The sequence below is a fragment of the Trichogramma pretiosum genome, unplaced genomic scaffold, assembly GCF_000599845.2.
Source record: "Trichogramma pretiosum strain Unisexual culture from Peru unplaced genomic scaffold, Tpre_2.0 scaffold37, whole genome shotgun sequence".
Taxonomy (NCBI): domain Eukaryota; kingdom Metazoa; phylum Arthropoda; class Insecta; order Hymenoptera; family Trichogrammatidae; genus Trichogramma; species Trichogramma pretiosum.
Window position 1 is genome coordinate 543,534 of NW_019641622.1, and position 16,238 is coordinate 559,771.

General features: G+C 41.3%; 2 protein-coding genes across 4 annotated transcripts; one reads left to right on the plus strand and one right to left on the minus strand.

Moving 5' to 3' along the window:
* The first annotated feature begins 610 nt into the window (after window positions 1-610).
* Window positions 611-11,522, plus strand: LOC106657082 (cytosolic purine 5'-nucleotidase). Of its 3 annotated transcripts, none has more exons than XM_014378367.2 (7): window positions 611-1,004; window positions 7,508-7,847; window positions 8,681-8,968; window positions 9,042-9,471; window positions 9,633-10,268; window positions 10,348-10,641; window positions 10,723-11,522. In XM_014378367.2, the coding sequence occupies exons 1-7, from the start codon at window positions 923-925 to the stop codon at window positions 10,873-10,875; spliced, it is 2,223 nt and encodes a 740-aa protein (XP_014233853.1). In that variant the 5' UTR covers window positions 611-922; the 3' UTR covers window positions 10,876-11,522. The 3 variants fall into 3 exon arrangements, with proteins under 3 accessions (XP_014233853.1, XP_014233855.1, XP_014233856.1); XM_014378369.2 differs by lacking the exon at window positions 611-1,004 and adding an exon at window positions 1,529-2,593 and having other exon boundaries at window positions 10,723-11,520; XM_014378370.2 differs by lacking the exon at window positions 611-1,004 and adding an exon at window positions 6,312-6,345 and having other exon boundaries at window positions 10,723-11,521.
* A 132-nt stretch (window positions 11,523-11,654) lies between these two features.
* Window positions 11,655-13,618, minus strand: LOC106657083 (2-(3-amino-3-carboxypropyl)histidine synthase subunit 2). The gene is made up of 4 exons (XM_014378371.2): window positions 13,247-13,618; window positions 12,835-13,171; window positions 12,278-12,762; window positions 11,655-12,202 (listed from the first exon to the last, which is right to left on the minus strand). Exons 1-4 carry the CDS (start codon window positions 13,325-13,327, stop codon window positions 11,744-11,746), a joined length of 1,362 nt encoding a protein of 453 aa, XP_014233857.1. The 5' UTR covers window positions 13,328-13,618; the 3' UTR covers window positions 11,655-11,743.
* Window positions 13,619-16,238: the final 2,620 nt, after the last annotated feature.

Genomic DNA, 16,238 nt, shown 5'->3' on the forward strand with positions numbered 1-16,238 from the left:
CCCAAGAGGGCCAGAGAGAGTGAGAGAGTGAAAGAGAGCGAGAGGCGACAAAAAAACTTTCCACTCGCGAGTCTACGGCATACTTAACCCCCCCCCCCCCCCCNNCCCCCCCCCCCCCCTTCTTTTTCCATACTTATGCTCACGCGAGATTTGCGCGCACGTTGAAAAAAACAAACTAATCTCTCGAATATGCCAATAATTATATCGCAGCACTTGGGCATATAAATCGAGAAAAAACGCGTAAAAACAATAAAGGCGTGCCCATCGTGCGTGCGTACCTGTTATTTTCTTCTTCGTCTTTTTATTACCATGTCTCTCGACCAAGCACACTTAGTCAATAAAATGCGGCCAATTAGCATTCGGTCCCCGGAGGCACAGTCACGTACACACCGTGACGCGAAAAGGTACTCCATGAAGATAGGTAGAGTTGATGTTGATGTGTGTGCGTACATTACACACGAAGAGACGAGGTAGAGGGAGAGAAAAGATGATAATTTGGATACGCCAAGAAAAGGAAAAAGAGTGTGCGAGAGAGAGAGAGAGACTGATTAAGTGTTCGATTCGGCAAAGTTAGCGGGGGAGCTCCTCGCCGCGGCTACAGTACTCGAAAGCCCGCAGTCTTATAAGTAGTTGTTCTTCGGCGCTCCTATCGGTCAGACTTCTTAACGTTCCTTTTTCGTTGTTTTTTTTTACATACAAGCCACATAAAATATTCATCGAGCGATCGTCGGAGCTTTGACTATTTCGTTGATTAACGATTCTTCTCTCGTGAACGTGCGGGAGTCACGTACTTATAAGTATACGGAATCGTCCCAACTTTTTTCCATTTTTAATTTTTTTTCCTCGTCTCCGCCCATAGTACCCATAAAAAAAGACTCGAAATCGTCAGAGGCACGTGTGTTAATACTCTTAGCTGCATAAGATGGTGCAGAATGACGGACAGCAGCTGCGGATCACCAACTGCGAGGACAAAATGGATTGCGTGATTCGTCCGAAAAGCAAAGGTAACAACGAATTTAATATTCGCGTGCCAATTTTTGTTTTTTTTTTTTTGCGAAGTTGCACGACATGGTGTAAAAAATTACACTTTTATTTTTCACGCGCAGAATTCGGATCGATACACGCGCGCGCGGTTGATACGCGATACTCTTTGCCGTTATCAGAGCTTTCGAGCACTGGAGTACTAGAGATTCGATTTCTTCGCAACAGCTTTCATCGGGGCAAAAAAATTCTTCCACGCTCGCACACCCCGTACCGAAGAAAACGAGCGAAACAAAAAGTAATCGATAAGCCCGAAAAAAAACCCCGACGTTTAACCTTCCAGCGTAGTAAACACAAACTCTCGATAAGAGGAAGAGGCAATTAAAAAAAGCGCGCGCTCGTAGAGAGCTTTCGTATATATATTGTATATATACAATCGAATATTCGGCCTGGCCCATGCGCAATAAAGCTCCAATGCGAAACGAGCGTCGGCGGCTGGCTGCTGCTTCGCACATTACCGTGTTATGATACTACTGTATATAGCACATTATATACTGCTACTCTCGAGTCTAGAATCGTGCTGTATGTGTACTATATAGAGCTTACATTAGCAGCAGTAACAGCAGCAGCAGCAAGCAGCACTAGGCACAAAGCGACGATAAAATTCGCATCGTGTGTTGTCCCGAACGACGTGTGTAGGTACTAATACTTCTACTACTACTACTTAATGCAAAAAGAGAGAAAAAAACCCCAACGTCATTCGTCGCCGTGCCGTGTGCTTACTTAGCAGACTCGTCACTCTTATGAGCCTATATATACAATAAAGTCGTCTAGTGCTGTGGTAGACCTAGCTGTGACAACACTGACTGTGTACTGTAGTACTGTACTGTACGTGATTTTCATTTCCTAGTGTGTGCATGTATTAATGTGCCTGTGTGTGTACGTGAGTGTGCTAATGTGTCTGTGATCACAACAATAATAACATATTGTTTATAACGTTTACAAGTATCTGTGATATTTTGCATTTGCAAGTAGAAGCCTCGAGAACGTCCAACGACAACAACAAACAACAAAGCCTTTACTTATCGAATCGAAGCCAATTTCGAAATCTTCGTTCAATACACAAACGAAGGCGAGAATCGACAAAGAGACAAAAAATAAAACATTATCCGTTCCTTGTCGTTAACACTGTTAACCCGATCCGAGTGTGCGTGCGTTGCAATTACAATAACAATAACAATTGCGAAGAGAGATAGCGCGGGGCCCGGATCGCGCGTACACAGCTTTCGTAATTTAACGTATGTATTAATGTTTGTGTGCATAATATATATTCATACTTGACGCGTGTTCCGCAAGCTCGCGTGAATAATATAAACAAAGTTGTATTTAATAAAAAAAAAGAAAGAAAGTATATCGAATAAAAAACCGATAAAGGAAGAAATGACAAACAACAACAGCAGCAGCAGAAGAGTATAGCAGAAGCGCGAGTGTGCGGTATATAAGCACGAGATTCTAAAATAATAATAAAAAATAATAATTGAGAAAGCGCAACGTTTGTCATTGATGGATATCAGCGTCTTTGTTGCCGATAACCATCTGCAAACTAACGAAGGTGTGTGCGTGTTTTTCTAACTGTATATTATATTATATACCTATATATGCACAGTAGACGTTGTACGTATAGCAACTCGTATCGTGAAAAACGTTTTGTTGATTTTTGCACGCCATTATAGCCAGCGAGTAAGCGAGCGACGAGCGTGCAGTGTATGTACACACGAGCTGCGCGAGGCATGAGCATGAATAATCGTCGCTCAATTAAATCTCGTATACTTTCTCGCACCGCCGCATACATGCGTCGAGGCAGCGAGCTTACGATTCGACACTGCAGCGAAGTGCGATCGCCTATATTCGTTCGCGCTCTGCATGCCTTAATAGTGAACGATAATATGCTTCGACAATGATTTCTTCTTTTATTTTGTAATCCTTTTTTTTAGGTTATGCGTCGTCAACTATTATATTGATATACCTATATACAAGTTGACAAACACGCGCATCTCATCGCGGTTATGTACACAAATACATGTAGGTCGAGTCGTTGAATTTTTGCCCCGGGGCGGTTTAAAAATCTGCACGTGTACACTCCTCATATTCATAAAGTAAATATAAAAAATAGAAGAAGTGGCTATTCAGGCAATAGCTCGTGCCCGCGACTTTTTGATGCAGAATAACGGGAGGTGCTGCTGCTACGCGTCGCAGCGCGCAGTGATAATAATCGATCGATTTCGACACCTACACGTGATACCCGAGCAGAGCATCAACAACAACAACAACAACAACAACAACGACGACGGCTGTGGGCCACTAAAAAGAAAACATCACAATTATCATCGATCTCTATTAACAGCTAATTATTTCATATGCATGATGATAAATTCGAGCGGCTGCTTCGCATCGCGGACCGATTATTATCAATTAAAAAATCGCTCATCGAGATTGCGCGTCCCTCAGCTCGCGTCCACTCAAAACTGTAATAACAACAATAATTATAACAATATGATAATTATAAGTGTTTTTTTTTGTTGCTGTTATTTCGAAATTTATTGCGAGTGTGTTATTGATGATAAGCGCGCGGACGAGTATACATTATATTATATACACGCTGGGGGCAAATACACAAACTCGAGAACGTCATGTGTCATCATCCATGCGCGCGCTTACATTATGCATACACATACATGAAAATATCGTGTACTACGTATATATATATGTGTATGTTTATCGTATGTACGTTCGACGACCCCCGCAGAGAGATTGACAAAACCAATAAAAAGAACATGTCGTGTATTATCGTGCGTAATGTTCCAGCGCATATTATAATATATAACGTGTTTATGGCAGCAGCTCTTTCGCGGCGTGTTGTTTTTTTTCCATTCCCAATTTACATCGATCTCTCTCTCGCGCGCGACACCACGACGACGACGACATTTTTTTGGCTTATTAAATAATCGGAACCGAGAGCAAATATTATCGATTGTGTAATAAATCAATAATAACAACATTACTGCTTTCCATCGCGAGCTGATTTCGAGTCCATATTTTTTGAACGCGCCACAAAGCGTCCGCAGTGCACTTGCGAAGCGATTAACTTTTTTTTTTTTGTTTTATGTACTCTCTCGCATCGCTGCACTGCGGAGTATTTATCCGCATGCAGCAGCATCAGCTGATGACGATGACGCCACGCCGACGATGAGCGAAAAAGGAAAAAATCAATAATATAGTACTACGCCCTGCTGCTGCTGCTGCTGCTGCTGTACCCACGTACCTACATATATCCATTACACTTTTCCTCGGGTATAACGGGTCGGTATAGCCTCGGCCTTGAGGGTGCTAAAACTTTTCAATGGACTCGCGAGAGCGCGAGGATATATAGAGCGTAGGTGTTTGAATTAGGATACGTGCTATATACACGTGTGTTTTACCAAGTTGTATACACGCGATAGGAGGATGTTGGTACACGAAAGCTCGATCGAAGCTCTTTCTCAGCGGCAGGCAGCAAGGCACGTGTCAGAAACTTATTGGAGACGAGGAGAGCGTGGCGCAAGGCGAAATTAGAGCTTCGCGCGCTTTATTTTTGGATTCTCTATATACCTTGCGTAAACGAGAAAGAGAGAGAGAGCCTTTTATAATTTTTCCTTCGAGAATCGGGTAAGGGGCCTCGATTAATTTCTCGGGTTACCTATATAAGCGATCGACGTACGAGTGGATGGAATAAAGATTTTATACATAACTCACACGTGTGTCGAAGAGTAAGAGGGTCGAGTATATGAAAAGGGTGTGTGTATGTGTTTGTACGTGTGTGGTCGAGGGTCAGAAAACAAAAGAGTACCTCGGAAGATTCGGTGCACTGTCTATTAAAAGAGGAGGAAGAGGAGGAGGAACAATAAGTACGACGCGCTTGTGTCCTTGTCAGTAGCAGCAAACACACACACACTCACACACACACGGTACTATATATACGTCTTTTTTTCGGAGCTTTCGAGCTTGCAGCAGCAACGATCATTATATACGTACATGACGTTATGCACGTCCTCAGTCTTGGGAATGCGAAAACTTATCTTACTTCGAGCATCGATCGGTATATTATTAAGTATTCGCGCGAACGCGTAAATAATAAGTGCATTTACGTATTTATAAATTTTCGGCGATTATCTTATCGCTCGAAACACGAGATCGGTTGTTATTTTTAACTCGTTTTGCCCTCGTCGTAGTCGCGAATATTATATACCGCGCGCGGTTCTGTCCGCCTCGTTGTGCCAGAAGATCGACCTGAGATAATTTCAAAAATGGTATTAACCTGCTTACGCGTACGTGATATACTCGTGTGCATGCGAAGGGAAAACAAACCGGTGAAAAAGTTTGGTCTTTAACGGGCAGAAAATAGCTTCGAAGGCATGCGCTATATCGTATATATACAAAAGTCGGCAACTCTCGACGCCCGATACATAATTCGCTATTACCTATATAGTCAGGCTCGTTTGCACTCGATGTGTGTACATTGCGCGTCTATTAAAGCACGTAATTTTAACGTGTATAACGATACTGCGCTATGTCATGCAACTTACGAACGGTGTAACCTATCGCGTACAGGCGTTAAAAGGATTATCTAATAAAAATTTGTAGCCGATATATTAGATGCAAATTCATAAAGCATATGTAATATGCCTCGCAAAGTAGACGGCTCGATTTTTCTCGCAAAGTACGTATTTTTTAAATTGTATTATTACGTCGCGATATTACGTTTATCAATCGACGTCGTCGCGTGCAAAACAACCCGCAGCACTCGACGACATCGTCGATGCAGCAGTAGCAGCATGTGTGTGCAGAGTGAGAGACACATGGACAAACACGTCGGTCACCTTATCGCTCTTATCTCTCTCTCTTCGAATAGTGCGATGATGCCTCATTCGTCTCTCTCTCTCTCTCTCTCTCTCTCGATGCTCGCATGCAAAAAATGAAAAAAAATAAAGAATTAGTTTTCAATTCGCGTAAAGCGCCGCGTTGCGCTGCGCTCAGCCAGAAATGAAGAGAGAGAGAGAGAGAGAGAGAGTATATATGATTATTCAGACGAAATGTCGAGGCCTCAGTTCTTAACGCATGAGCGAGCAAAGCAGGTCGTTTCATTTCACGCTCAAGTAAACGAGAGAAAAGAAAAGAAAAAGAAAGAGAGAACGATAGAAATCATCATCATCGCGGCTGCGCTCAATCATCAATAATATATTATTTATTCACTCGAGGCGTCCCGATTAAATAATTGATTAATTATGAGTAGCTGCAATCGAATTGAAAATAACTGCGAGAATTCTGGTAAATATTGTGTATATAATTAGATAGATCGATAAGGGAGTGAGTGAGTAAAAGAGAGAGAGAGAGTGAAATTGAAAAGGATGTGCATACGTGCCGATCGTTACATTATATTGTTATGTACATTGTACAGATACACGCGTACTCGAGATAAGTCGAGTGATTCGCGGCGGCGGCGTCGAGGTCTGCGCGCGATTTCGTCGCTGCACACAAAAATGTGTAATAAGTAATTGTCGTTATGGATCTGGTCTTTTGCGTCTGGAGCCGGGAGAAGAATAAGAAAAAATCTTCGTCGTTGTCATTGAGAAACTTAAAGACGATACGCGCATAAGGAGACGTTTGCGCTATTGATCTATTGATTATTTATATATCAACAGCACAATTCGCTCGTGCCGTCTTTTTCATTATTAGACGCGTATGCATGCGACATTCTCGTTGCGGCTTCCATATTCTGCTCGAAAACACAAGCAGCAGTCTTGTCTTCGATCTTGTTACTTTTTTATCTCTCTTTCTTTCTCTGCTTATATATTTTTAGCGATCGACTTTCGGTAAATAAATTGTGTATTTTCAGAGCTCGCTAGGAAACAAGAGAGAGAGAGAGAGAGAGAGAGAGAGAGAGAGAGAATGCGAGAATCGAGAATCTCGAGATTAATAACGCGCGAATAGCTCGCGCGCGCGGCGCATAACTCATCGACTGCGCCAATTCGATGATTTCTTAGCTCATTTGCGGAATTTCGCGCGATACATATAGGCTTAAATAGCGTATAAACGGAGCAGCAACGTGTGCGAGCTGCTCGAGTATCGTTATATAGATATAATAAAAGACACATACTTACAAGCATCAGCAGCAGCACACTCGTACGTGTGCGCGGCATATAATGTGCTGAAGAGCGAACGAGGTCAAAGTCAGATTATAAGCCGGTGTGTCGGAATATTAAATGCTGCTGCCGCCGATGCTACGCGCGCACGCACGTCCGTTTTTAGATAGATACATTTAAACGCGCCTCTCTCTCATGCGTGCAGTTCTCGTTTTACGCGACAAAATCTTTATTTATAATATTAAAATATCTTTACCTATGCGCGCGCGCGCGCCTTTGAAAATATAATTTAACAACGTCATCTTTATAATAACAACAACGATTCTCTGTCTGTCTGTCTGTTTCAGTGAGCTGCCGCGTGCACTTTCACGAGGAGACGACGAAGAGCAGCAGCAGCAGCAGCGACAACGGTGCAGCAACAAGGGCAGCCAACAAATCAGCGGTAAAAACAGCCGCGGGCAACAGCAACGGCACCAGCACCACGAGTAGTACCAGCAACGGCAACAGCAACAATTTGAACGGTGGCGAGAAAAGGAAAATCGCCATGTCGTCGCAGGACAGCAACAAGAGCGGCGACGACGGCGGCGGCGGCGGCATCAGGCGCAACGATCGCAGCGAGCAGGACCTCGACAGCTTCAACGAGGGAGCTTACGGATTGCGCAGCGACAAGCGCGAACTGAGTCACAGGTAGACGAAATAAATCGAATAATAACGTATGCATGATATAAAAATGTTTGTGACGCGCGCTCGTAAAAATACGATGTATATAGCTGCTTAGCTGTTAATGTTGTTGCTGCTGCGGTGATGAGACGACGATGACTATCCTCTATCGTGCATGGAGAAGGAATGAGAGACACGCACACGATTATTTTCACATCGAACGGGAGCAAAAAAAATATAACTAATGAGAAACGTGTGCTAAACTCGTCACGTCGTCGACGTTTGCGTATTAACGTTATAATATTATAGCCTGTCGCGTACCAGTAGTAGTAGTAGTAGTATAGTAGTATAGTAGTGGTAGTAGTAGTAAAGAGACGCATCTAGACGCAGTGCGGTGTAAAGCGCGCGTTCTCCGCTCCGCGTTATACGCGTATCATCTCTCGAGGCACATGTAATTGACTATTATTCGACGCAATTCGCCGCTACCACCGTCGAGAGAGAGAGAGAGAGAGACTATTTGTTGGCCTATAATGTAATGCAATTCGCAGCTGCAGCGGCACATAGCTCCTCGCAGTCAATCCTGCCCGCCTCGTACACGGCGGCGGAGCTTTCAGTATCGCTCGGTCCTCTCGCGTATCAACACCTCCTTGGTATATGTACAAATACTCACGGCTTTACAAGCGACTCTTCGGCCGAAATCTTAATAAAATCGCGAGCAGCAGCAACGGCAACAGCAGCAGCAACAGCAGCAGCAATGCCTGCAGCGAGCAGCCTCGATCGCGAAATCGTTCGAATATCGTGAACCACAGCGACTACTCGGTTATAATGCGTACTCATCGTCGCCGCCTGTTCCTCAACAGGGTCTTCGTGAATCGGAGTCTCCACCTCGAGAACATCAAGTTCTACGGCTTCGACATGGACTACACGCTGGCGGAGTACAAGTCGCCCGAGTACGAGCAGCTCGGCTTCAATCTCATCAAGGATCGGCTGGTCTCCCTCGGATATCCCAAGGAGATACTGACGTTCGAGTACGACCCGAGCTTTCCGGTCAGGGGCCTCTGGTTCGACTCGCTCTACGGCAATCTGCTCAAGGTCGACGCTTACGGCAACATACTCGTCTGCGTGCACGGATTCGAATTTTTGAAGCAGTAAGTATATTATATATAAATAGGAGATCGGATCGTTTTGTACGATCGAATGATTACAATCGTTCGTCCGCAGTTCGCAGGTATACGAGCTCTACCCGAACAAATTCCTCCAGCTCGACGAGTCTCGGGTCTTCGTGCTCAACACCCTGTTCAATCTGCCCGAGACCTATCTGCTCGCCTGCCTCATCGACTACTTCACGAATTCGCGACAGTTCGCCGCCACCAAGGACCGCACCGGCGTCAAGGACGGCGACGTCACCATGTCCTTCAAGAGCATCTTCCAGGACGTGCGCAACGCCGTCGACTGGATACACATGCACGGCGATCTCAAGTCCAAGACCGTGGAGAATCTGCCCCAGTACATAAAGCGCGACGAGCGCCTGCCCATGTTCCTCACGAGGATACGCGAGAGCGGCGCCAAAGTCTTTCTGCTCACCAACAGCGATTACGTCTTCACGGACAAGATCATGACGCACCTGTTTGACTTTCCGCACGGAGCTAAGGTAAATACTCTCCGCGCGTTCATATACGTATGATGCAATTGCGACGATCGAGTGTAATCGATCCTCTCAACCAAGTAAACTTGTTTCTCTGTGCTTTATTTTTCCTCGTGTTACGTTGTATTATTACATTCTGTGTGTGTGTGTGTATTGTATTATTTTAGCCCGACAAGCCGCACAGAAACTGGAAGACGTACTTCGACACGATAGTCGTGGACGCGCGCAAGCCCCTGTTCTTCGGCGAGGGCACGATACTGCGCCGAGTCGACACCAAGACGGGCGCCCTGAAGCTCGGCACCCATCGGGGCCCGCTGCACACCGACGAGGTCTACTCCGGCGGCTCGTGCGACGTCTTCACCGAGATGATCGGCGCCAAGGGCAAGGACGTGCTCTACATCGGCGATCACATATTCGGCGACATACTCAAGAGCAAAAAGATCCGGGGCTGGAGGACGTTCCTCATCGTGCCCGAGCTCGTCCAGGAGCTGCACGTCTGGACGGACAAGTGCCAGCTGTTCGCCGAGCTGCAGAGCCTGGATCTCATGCTCGGCGAGATGTACAAGAATCTCGACAGCAGCACCAAGGAGAAGCCCGACATATCCAAGCTGAGGGCCAGCATCAGGGACGTGACGCACAAGATGGACCTGTCGTACGGCATGATGGGCTCGCTGTTTCGCAGCGGCAGCAGGCAGACCTTCTTCAGCAGCCAAGTGGTGAGATACGCCGATCTCTACGCGGCCACCTTCCTCAATCTCATGTACTATCCGTTCTCGTACATGTTCAGAGCGCCCGCCATGCTGGTAAGCATTTGGTGATTGTGTGTTACTAGAATGAAACCGATATTTGTATCTGGTTATTTTTTTTTCCTACGCACCACAGATGCCACACGAGAGTACGGTCGCGCACGAGCAGCGCTTCGTCATCGAAACACCGACGATCTCGCGCACGCGGCTATTCACGAAAATCAACAAGGACGGCGTCGACGGCAACAGCGGCACCGCCAGCGGGGCCAGCGTCGTCGCCAGCAGCGAGGCAGCGGGGGCCGACGCTAATAACGCCTGCGAACGCGTACGCATCACCAACGTCAGCGACTCGAGCAGCAGCAACGACGAGCTTAACGAGGCCGACGCCGAGGCCCTCGATCCCGCCAGCAACGGCGACAATCTCAACAAGGTAGCTCTTGTTGATGTATGAAATTATTCTTTCCAACCGATTTTTCACTATTCTTTCTCTCTCTCTCTCTCTCTCGCTCAGGACACCCTGTCGCCGAGGGCCGACTCCGAGGGTGGCGGCTCCATACCGCACGCGAGGCCCGAGACGCCGCGCAACGTCACCCACACCCACGACGACGACGACGACGACGAGTGCGAGAACGACCAGAACAACTACAACAACAAGCGCACCTAGCCGTGCGGCCAAGCGCGCAAAGCGCTCCAGCCACGCCGCTACTATCATTGCTATTAGCCGCAAACAAATATAATAATAAAAAAAAAGTACACCTTCCAATTCGCGGATTTTCAGATGGGCGCTGAAAAAAAAGAAAAAAGAAGCAAGAAGAAAAAAAAAGTTGTGTAAATTCATCCGCGCGGGATGTTTTTTATGTATCGAATTTAAAAGAGTCCGATCCGCAGCCTACTTTGAGTATCGCGAGAGATCGTTTACGATGTATAGTAAAAAAAAAAAAAAAGATGTGTATCTATACGGTTTAGTCGTTGGTGACTAGTTATCATATATACTGCATACACAAACACGAGTCCATAAGTGAAATTAGTTTAACCCGGAATTCTTTTGCCCATTTCAGAACTGTTTTGATATTTAACGCCGAGAGTTATGTGTTAAAACGACAAAGCTGTAATTTTTTAATGAAATTAGTTAATATTTACTATGAAAAGTCTATGAGCTTCTCTTTATAAATACTTCTGAACGATTATATGATGCTAGTATCATATTATGAAACACACAGTTTTATTTTTCTCTTTTTTATCATAAAAAAAAAAATACTAATGAAAACCTCTTTAAGCAAACTACTTTTATCGATCGGTGGATCGATTGACTAAAAAAAAAATTGATGATGTTATATACATTGCATTTGATTTTATATGTAAGCATAGAATTGATGAATTATAATAATTATAGAGTTTTCAACAATGTTAATAAATAAACCACGTTGTTATAGGAAAAATGTTGTAGTTTTATTTTTACAATTGTGCGTATTTTGAATATACTATCTGTACAAATATATTATTTTGTATAAAATTTTATCACACTCATTAAATCAATTTTTTTCATTTGCGTAATTGATAGGAATACCATCTCGACCTTCTACAGCTAGACTGGGCTCAGTTTGGCCAAGTTTCTGCTCTAAACCAATAAAATGTCTGGATTTTAGATAACTTGGTTCAATGATGTTCAATGATAAAGTCCCCGTAGATTTTTCTACTAGCGCTAATTCTTTCATCTTTTCTTCGGTACTTGTTTCTCGTTTATTATGTGCGCTTGCACTTCTCATATTACCAGAAACTAAAGATGGCTCAGAATACTCTGATGCTTCAAAATCTATAAAAGCTGACGCCCCTGGTAAGATAAACTTAAAATCAACTATATGAAGAGAATCTTGAGTTCTATTCTCATTAAAAGCTAATTCAACTTCATAAGGCAAAACTATTGGTTTGTAGTATTCTTTGGAATCGATCAAACTGTTTTCAGGACACGCTATAGCCACAAAAAGATCAATCTAAAAATAAATTTATGAGTAAGCTAAGACTTTTCTTCATGTTAAAGGAAAAATATATCAGTTAAATATACTAACCTCATCAAAATTAGCTAACTTTGATGGTGTCATTTGTCCTACTGTAAAAACATATACTCTTTTATCCATTTTTTCTAATACAGTCTTTAGGTGGTCAACCATGGTCATGAAACCTGTCATATTTAATGATGCAATTAAAAGACCAAATTTCTGTGCATCCCTTATTTTTTCTAATAAATAACTTCTTCTCTTTAAAAATTTTGAAGAATATGAGTTAAATTCAGTGAATACTGAATTTTCAACATAGTACCACTTTTTTGCAGGTATGCTTAACGCCATTGCATTAAAAGTTTTTTCAACTGGTCCTAAAAATACTGCAGAATAAGCACTTATTGTATTGTCTGGTGGTAAATTTACGTGCCTTCCAAAAAATGTATGCTTTACACCAGCTGATTGAGGACATGAAAATGATGCATTTGATGTACATATTAATTGTGTGAATATCAAATTATTGTATCTGACTTTAAGGCATTCATAGATATCATCTGTAAATCAAAAAAATGTTTTGTATATGTAAACTTTTTGAATTGGATGTTGCTAAATAGTTGTAAACTTACCAATCGAGCAAGCATAAGATGTGTCGTAAAAAAACAGAATTTTTTCTTGTACATTTTGAAAATATTCACAAAATAACTTACAATAGCTTTGTACATCAATGCTCTCTTTTGGAAAAACAAAATACGTAGGAATTAAACTATCACAGCTTAAACATGCTTGGCCAAAATGTACAGCTGCATCACCATCTATATGATCATGACTCAATTTATCACTGCAAGCGGAATCATAGATTCTATCACCGATAATCCAAACATCTGTATTTTCAGTGCATTTTTGTAAGTACAAAGCTATATCCGCAGAATATTCTAACATGTGTTCTGGGATTTCCAAGGATATCTACAAATTTTATTAAATAACATGATAGTTTCAAGTCAATTGGAAATTTTTGCTGGTCAATAAAATTAAATGTACCTTTCTGAAAGATCCATCATTTATCCAATGTACACACTTATCTAAATCACTCACACTCACATAAGGATTGGATTTAAACATTTTTGAGTAAAAGAGAATTAAACTTCAACGTAATAAAATGGAAAAAAAAATTGAAAATTTTGACACTATAACGTTGCCTCGCGCTCCATTTAACTCTGTCGTGAGTTGACTGCTTTTTTCTCTATGAAGGAGTGAGCAGCCGCTCCGTCTCCGACAGGCAAGTATTAAGTAATGAGGCAGTTCCCACAATGGCAGACGACATGCAACATGTTCATGCTGCACTCTGCAGGCATACCTTATATGAACGCGCGTAATTCAAAATTCATAGAATAAACATGGCAAAATTATCATTATGGGTCAAAATAATACTTTTTTACAAAACCGTGCGCACGTATGTCACCGATCTTGACGCGCTTTTGGTATGTTATAGTACATGGTAAAAAGGTCCCAAAAAAAAATTTTTAGACCCCCTCCCCCCTCCTACCCCCCACTTCCGGTATGAACGTCCATTTTCGATCTATATTTTTTCTGAGGACATGAAGCAATTAAAAAATCTGAAAAAATTCACAAAAATACTTTTCAATAATCCAAACCACCTTGAATTTTTTCAGAATTTTTAAGTGCTTCAGGCCTTCAGAAAAAATCATTGAAAATTTTAAAAATCGAGATACGGCGATATGAGCCGATATAGTAAACGGAAATTTTTTCAGTTTTTTATTGCATTGAAAAACATAACCTCAATTTTTTTCAGATTTTTTCAGATGACCTAACGCACCTTTTGAAGCAAAAAACCGCTTTTTTTGACGAAAATAATTTTTTTAGGACGATATGGAGCCTCGAAAAATCTGGAAAAAATTTTTTCTTGTTTTTTTCATCAAAATACATAACCTCAAATTTTTTCAGATTTTTTAATTGAAGGCGATAGTTTCTAGGGCCGAATAATGCTATTTTTAACAAAAAAAGGTTCCTGGAACCCGATGGTTCCGGTAAAAAAATTTGAAAAAATTTTTTTTGAATTCCTTGTCAAATTTTAATAAATTTTGACCCTTTCAAAAGTTCGATTGAAGCCTCCTAGCTCAATCTAGAGCATCAAAATAGTTTCATCATTTCTTAATGTATCTTCAGAAACGTCTTCAGAATTTTGCATTAATCTTTGTCCTGCTCTAGATTGAGCTAGGAAGCTCCAATCGAACTTTTGAAACGGTCAAAATTTATTAAAATTTGACAAGGAATTAAAAAAAATTTTTTTCAAATTTTTTTACCGGAACCATCGGGTTCCAGGAACCTTTTTTTGTTAAAAATAGCCTTTTTCGGCTCTAGAAGCTATCGCCTTCAATTAAAAAATCTGAAAAAATTTGAGGTTATGTATTTTGATGAAAAAAACAAGAAAAAATTTTTTCTAGATTTTTCGAGGCTCCGTATCGTCCTAAAAAAATTATTTTCGTCAAAAAAAGCGGTTTTTTGCTTCAAAAGGTGCGTTAGGTCATCTGAAAAAATCTGAAAAAAATTGAGGTTATGTTTTTCAATGCAATAAAAAACTGAAAAAATTTCCGTTTACTATATCGGCTTATATCGCCGTATCTCGATTTTTAAAATTTTCAATGATTTTTTCTGAAGGCCTGAAGCCCTTAAAAATTCTGAAAAAATTCAAGGTGGTTTGGATTATTGAAAAGTATTTTTGTGAATTTTTTCAGATTTTTTAATTGCTTCATGTCCTCAGAAAAAATATAGATCGAAAATGGACGTTCATACCGGAAGTGGGGGGTAGGAGGGGGAGGGGGTCTAAAAATTTTTTTTTGGGACCTTTTTACCATGTACTATAACATACCAAAAGCGCGTCAAGATCGGTGACATACGTGCGCACGGTTTTGTAAAAAAGTATTATTTTGACCCTTATATATAAATGTATGAATTATATTTCATGAAAGAGAAAAATGATTTTTTCTTGATCCCCTGGTCGAAAGTACGCGGTTTCGCCATCGATTTCGATGGCAAAAGTTGTACTTTTAGCCACTGTTATTATGTTAGGATGGTGGTAGGGAATGAAATGAAGCACCGAATTCCAATTCGTATAAAAATGAAAATTAAAGTATCCATCGTAACATTTTTTAAATTTATTACAATAAAAATATTATTGTCACTCTAATAATGAACTCTAAATCGACGCTATTAAGGAAGACTAGCACGTTTACATTTAAAAATGTATAGAAACGTGCTACTCTTCCTTAACAGCGTCGAAATAATAATTGTAATTTTTTCATAATAAGTTTGTCACAGCTGTAATACTAGCTGTACCCCACATTATTTACCAACAGAGTCGAAAAATTTGTTAAATTTATATTTTTTTTCTAAATCGAATATCGAAAAACCGCTCTGTGGGAACATTCATTTTGTTGCTCTTTATAGCTGTTCCCACAGAGCGGTTTTTCGATATTCGATTTAGAAAAAAAGATATAAATTAAGGAGGTTCGGGAGTATCAGAGGGGGACGAAGCGGGACGCGAGGGGCTCCTATACTTCCAATGTTAAATTTTCAGCGCTGCCAACTTCGAAATAACACGAAATTGTAGGTTTTTTCAATTGTAGGTTTAATCATTTTGATGAGTTTTTTTCGATGTTTTAGGCTTAAAACAATACTCTATTTGTCATTAGAGTCGAATGAGCACATATTTTTGTTGTTCTAGCTCATTTGTTGGTTAGGGTACGCGCAAATGACCCACGAATTTTTACACATAACAATTTATTTCTCGATAACTAAACGGTCGATGAACTTCTTTTTGCAGTCAAATTATTCCTTATTAAATTTCCTACATATACGTATTTTTTTCTATTTAGTTTTTGTTTTTTTACATTATGTTTATGCTCATTGAAAGCGAAAATTCATGATTTCTCGTAAGAAACCATGTTAAATGGTCAAAAAATTTTTTCATCATTTTAACAAAATTTTGCGGTGAAAAGTTGTATTTTGATAT

Coding starts and splice junctions, on each gene's coding strand:
- LOC106657083 (XM_014378371.2), bottom strand. CDS start 13,327: ATGTTTAAATCCAATCCTTATGTGAGTGTGAGTGATTTAGATAAGTGT. Junction 13,172..13,246: donor ATGATGGATCTTTCAGAAAG/GTACATTTAATT, acceptor TAAAATTTGTAG/ATATCCTTGGAAATCCCAGA. Junction 12,763..12,834: donor ATCTTATGCTTGCTCGATTG/GTAAGTTTACAA, acceptor TTTGATTTACAG/ATGATATCTATGAATGCCTT.
- LOC106657082 (XM_014378367.2), top strand. CDS start 923: ATGGTGCAGAATGACGGACAGCAGCTGCGGATCACCAACTGCGAGGAC. Junction 9,472..9,632: donor ACTTTCCGCACGGAGCTAAG/GTAAATACTCTC, acceptor GTATTATTTTAG/CCCGACAAGCCGCACAGAAA. Junction 10,642..10,722: donor ACGGCGACAATCTCAACAAG/GTAGCTCTTGTT, acceptor TCTCTCGCTCAG/GACACCCTGTCGCCGAGGGC.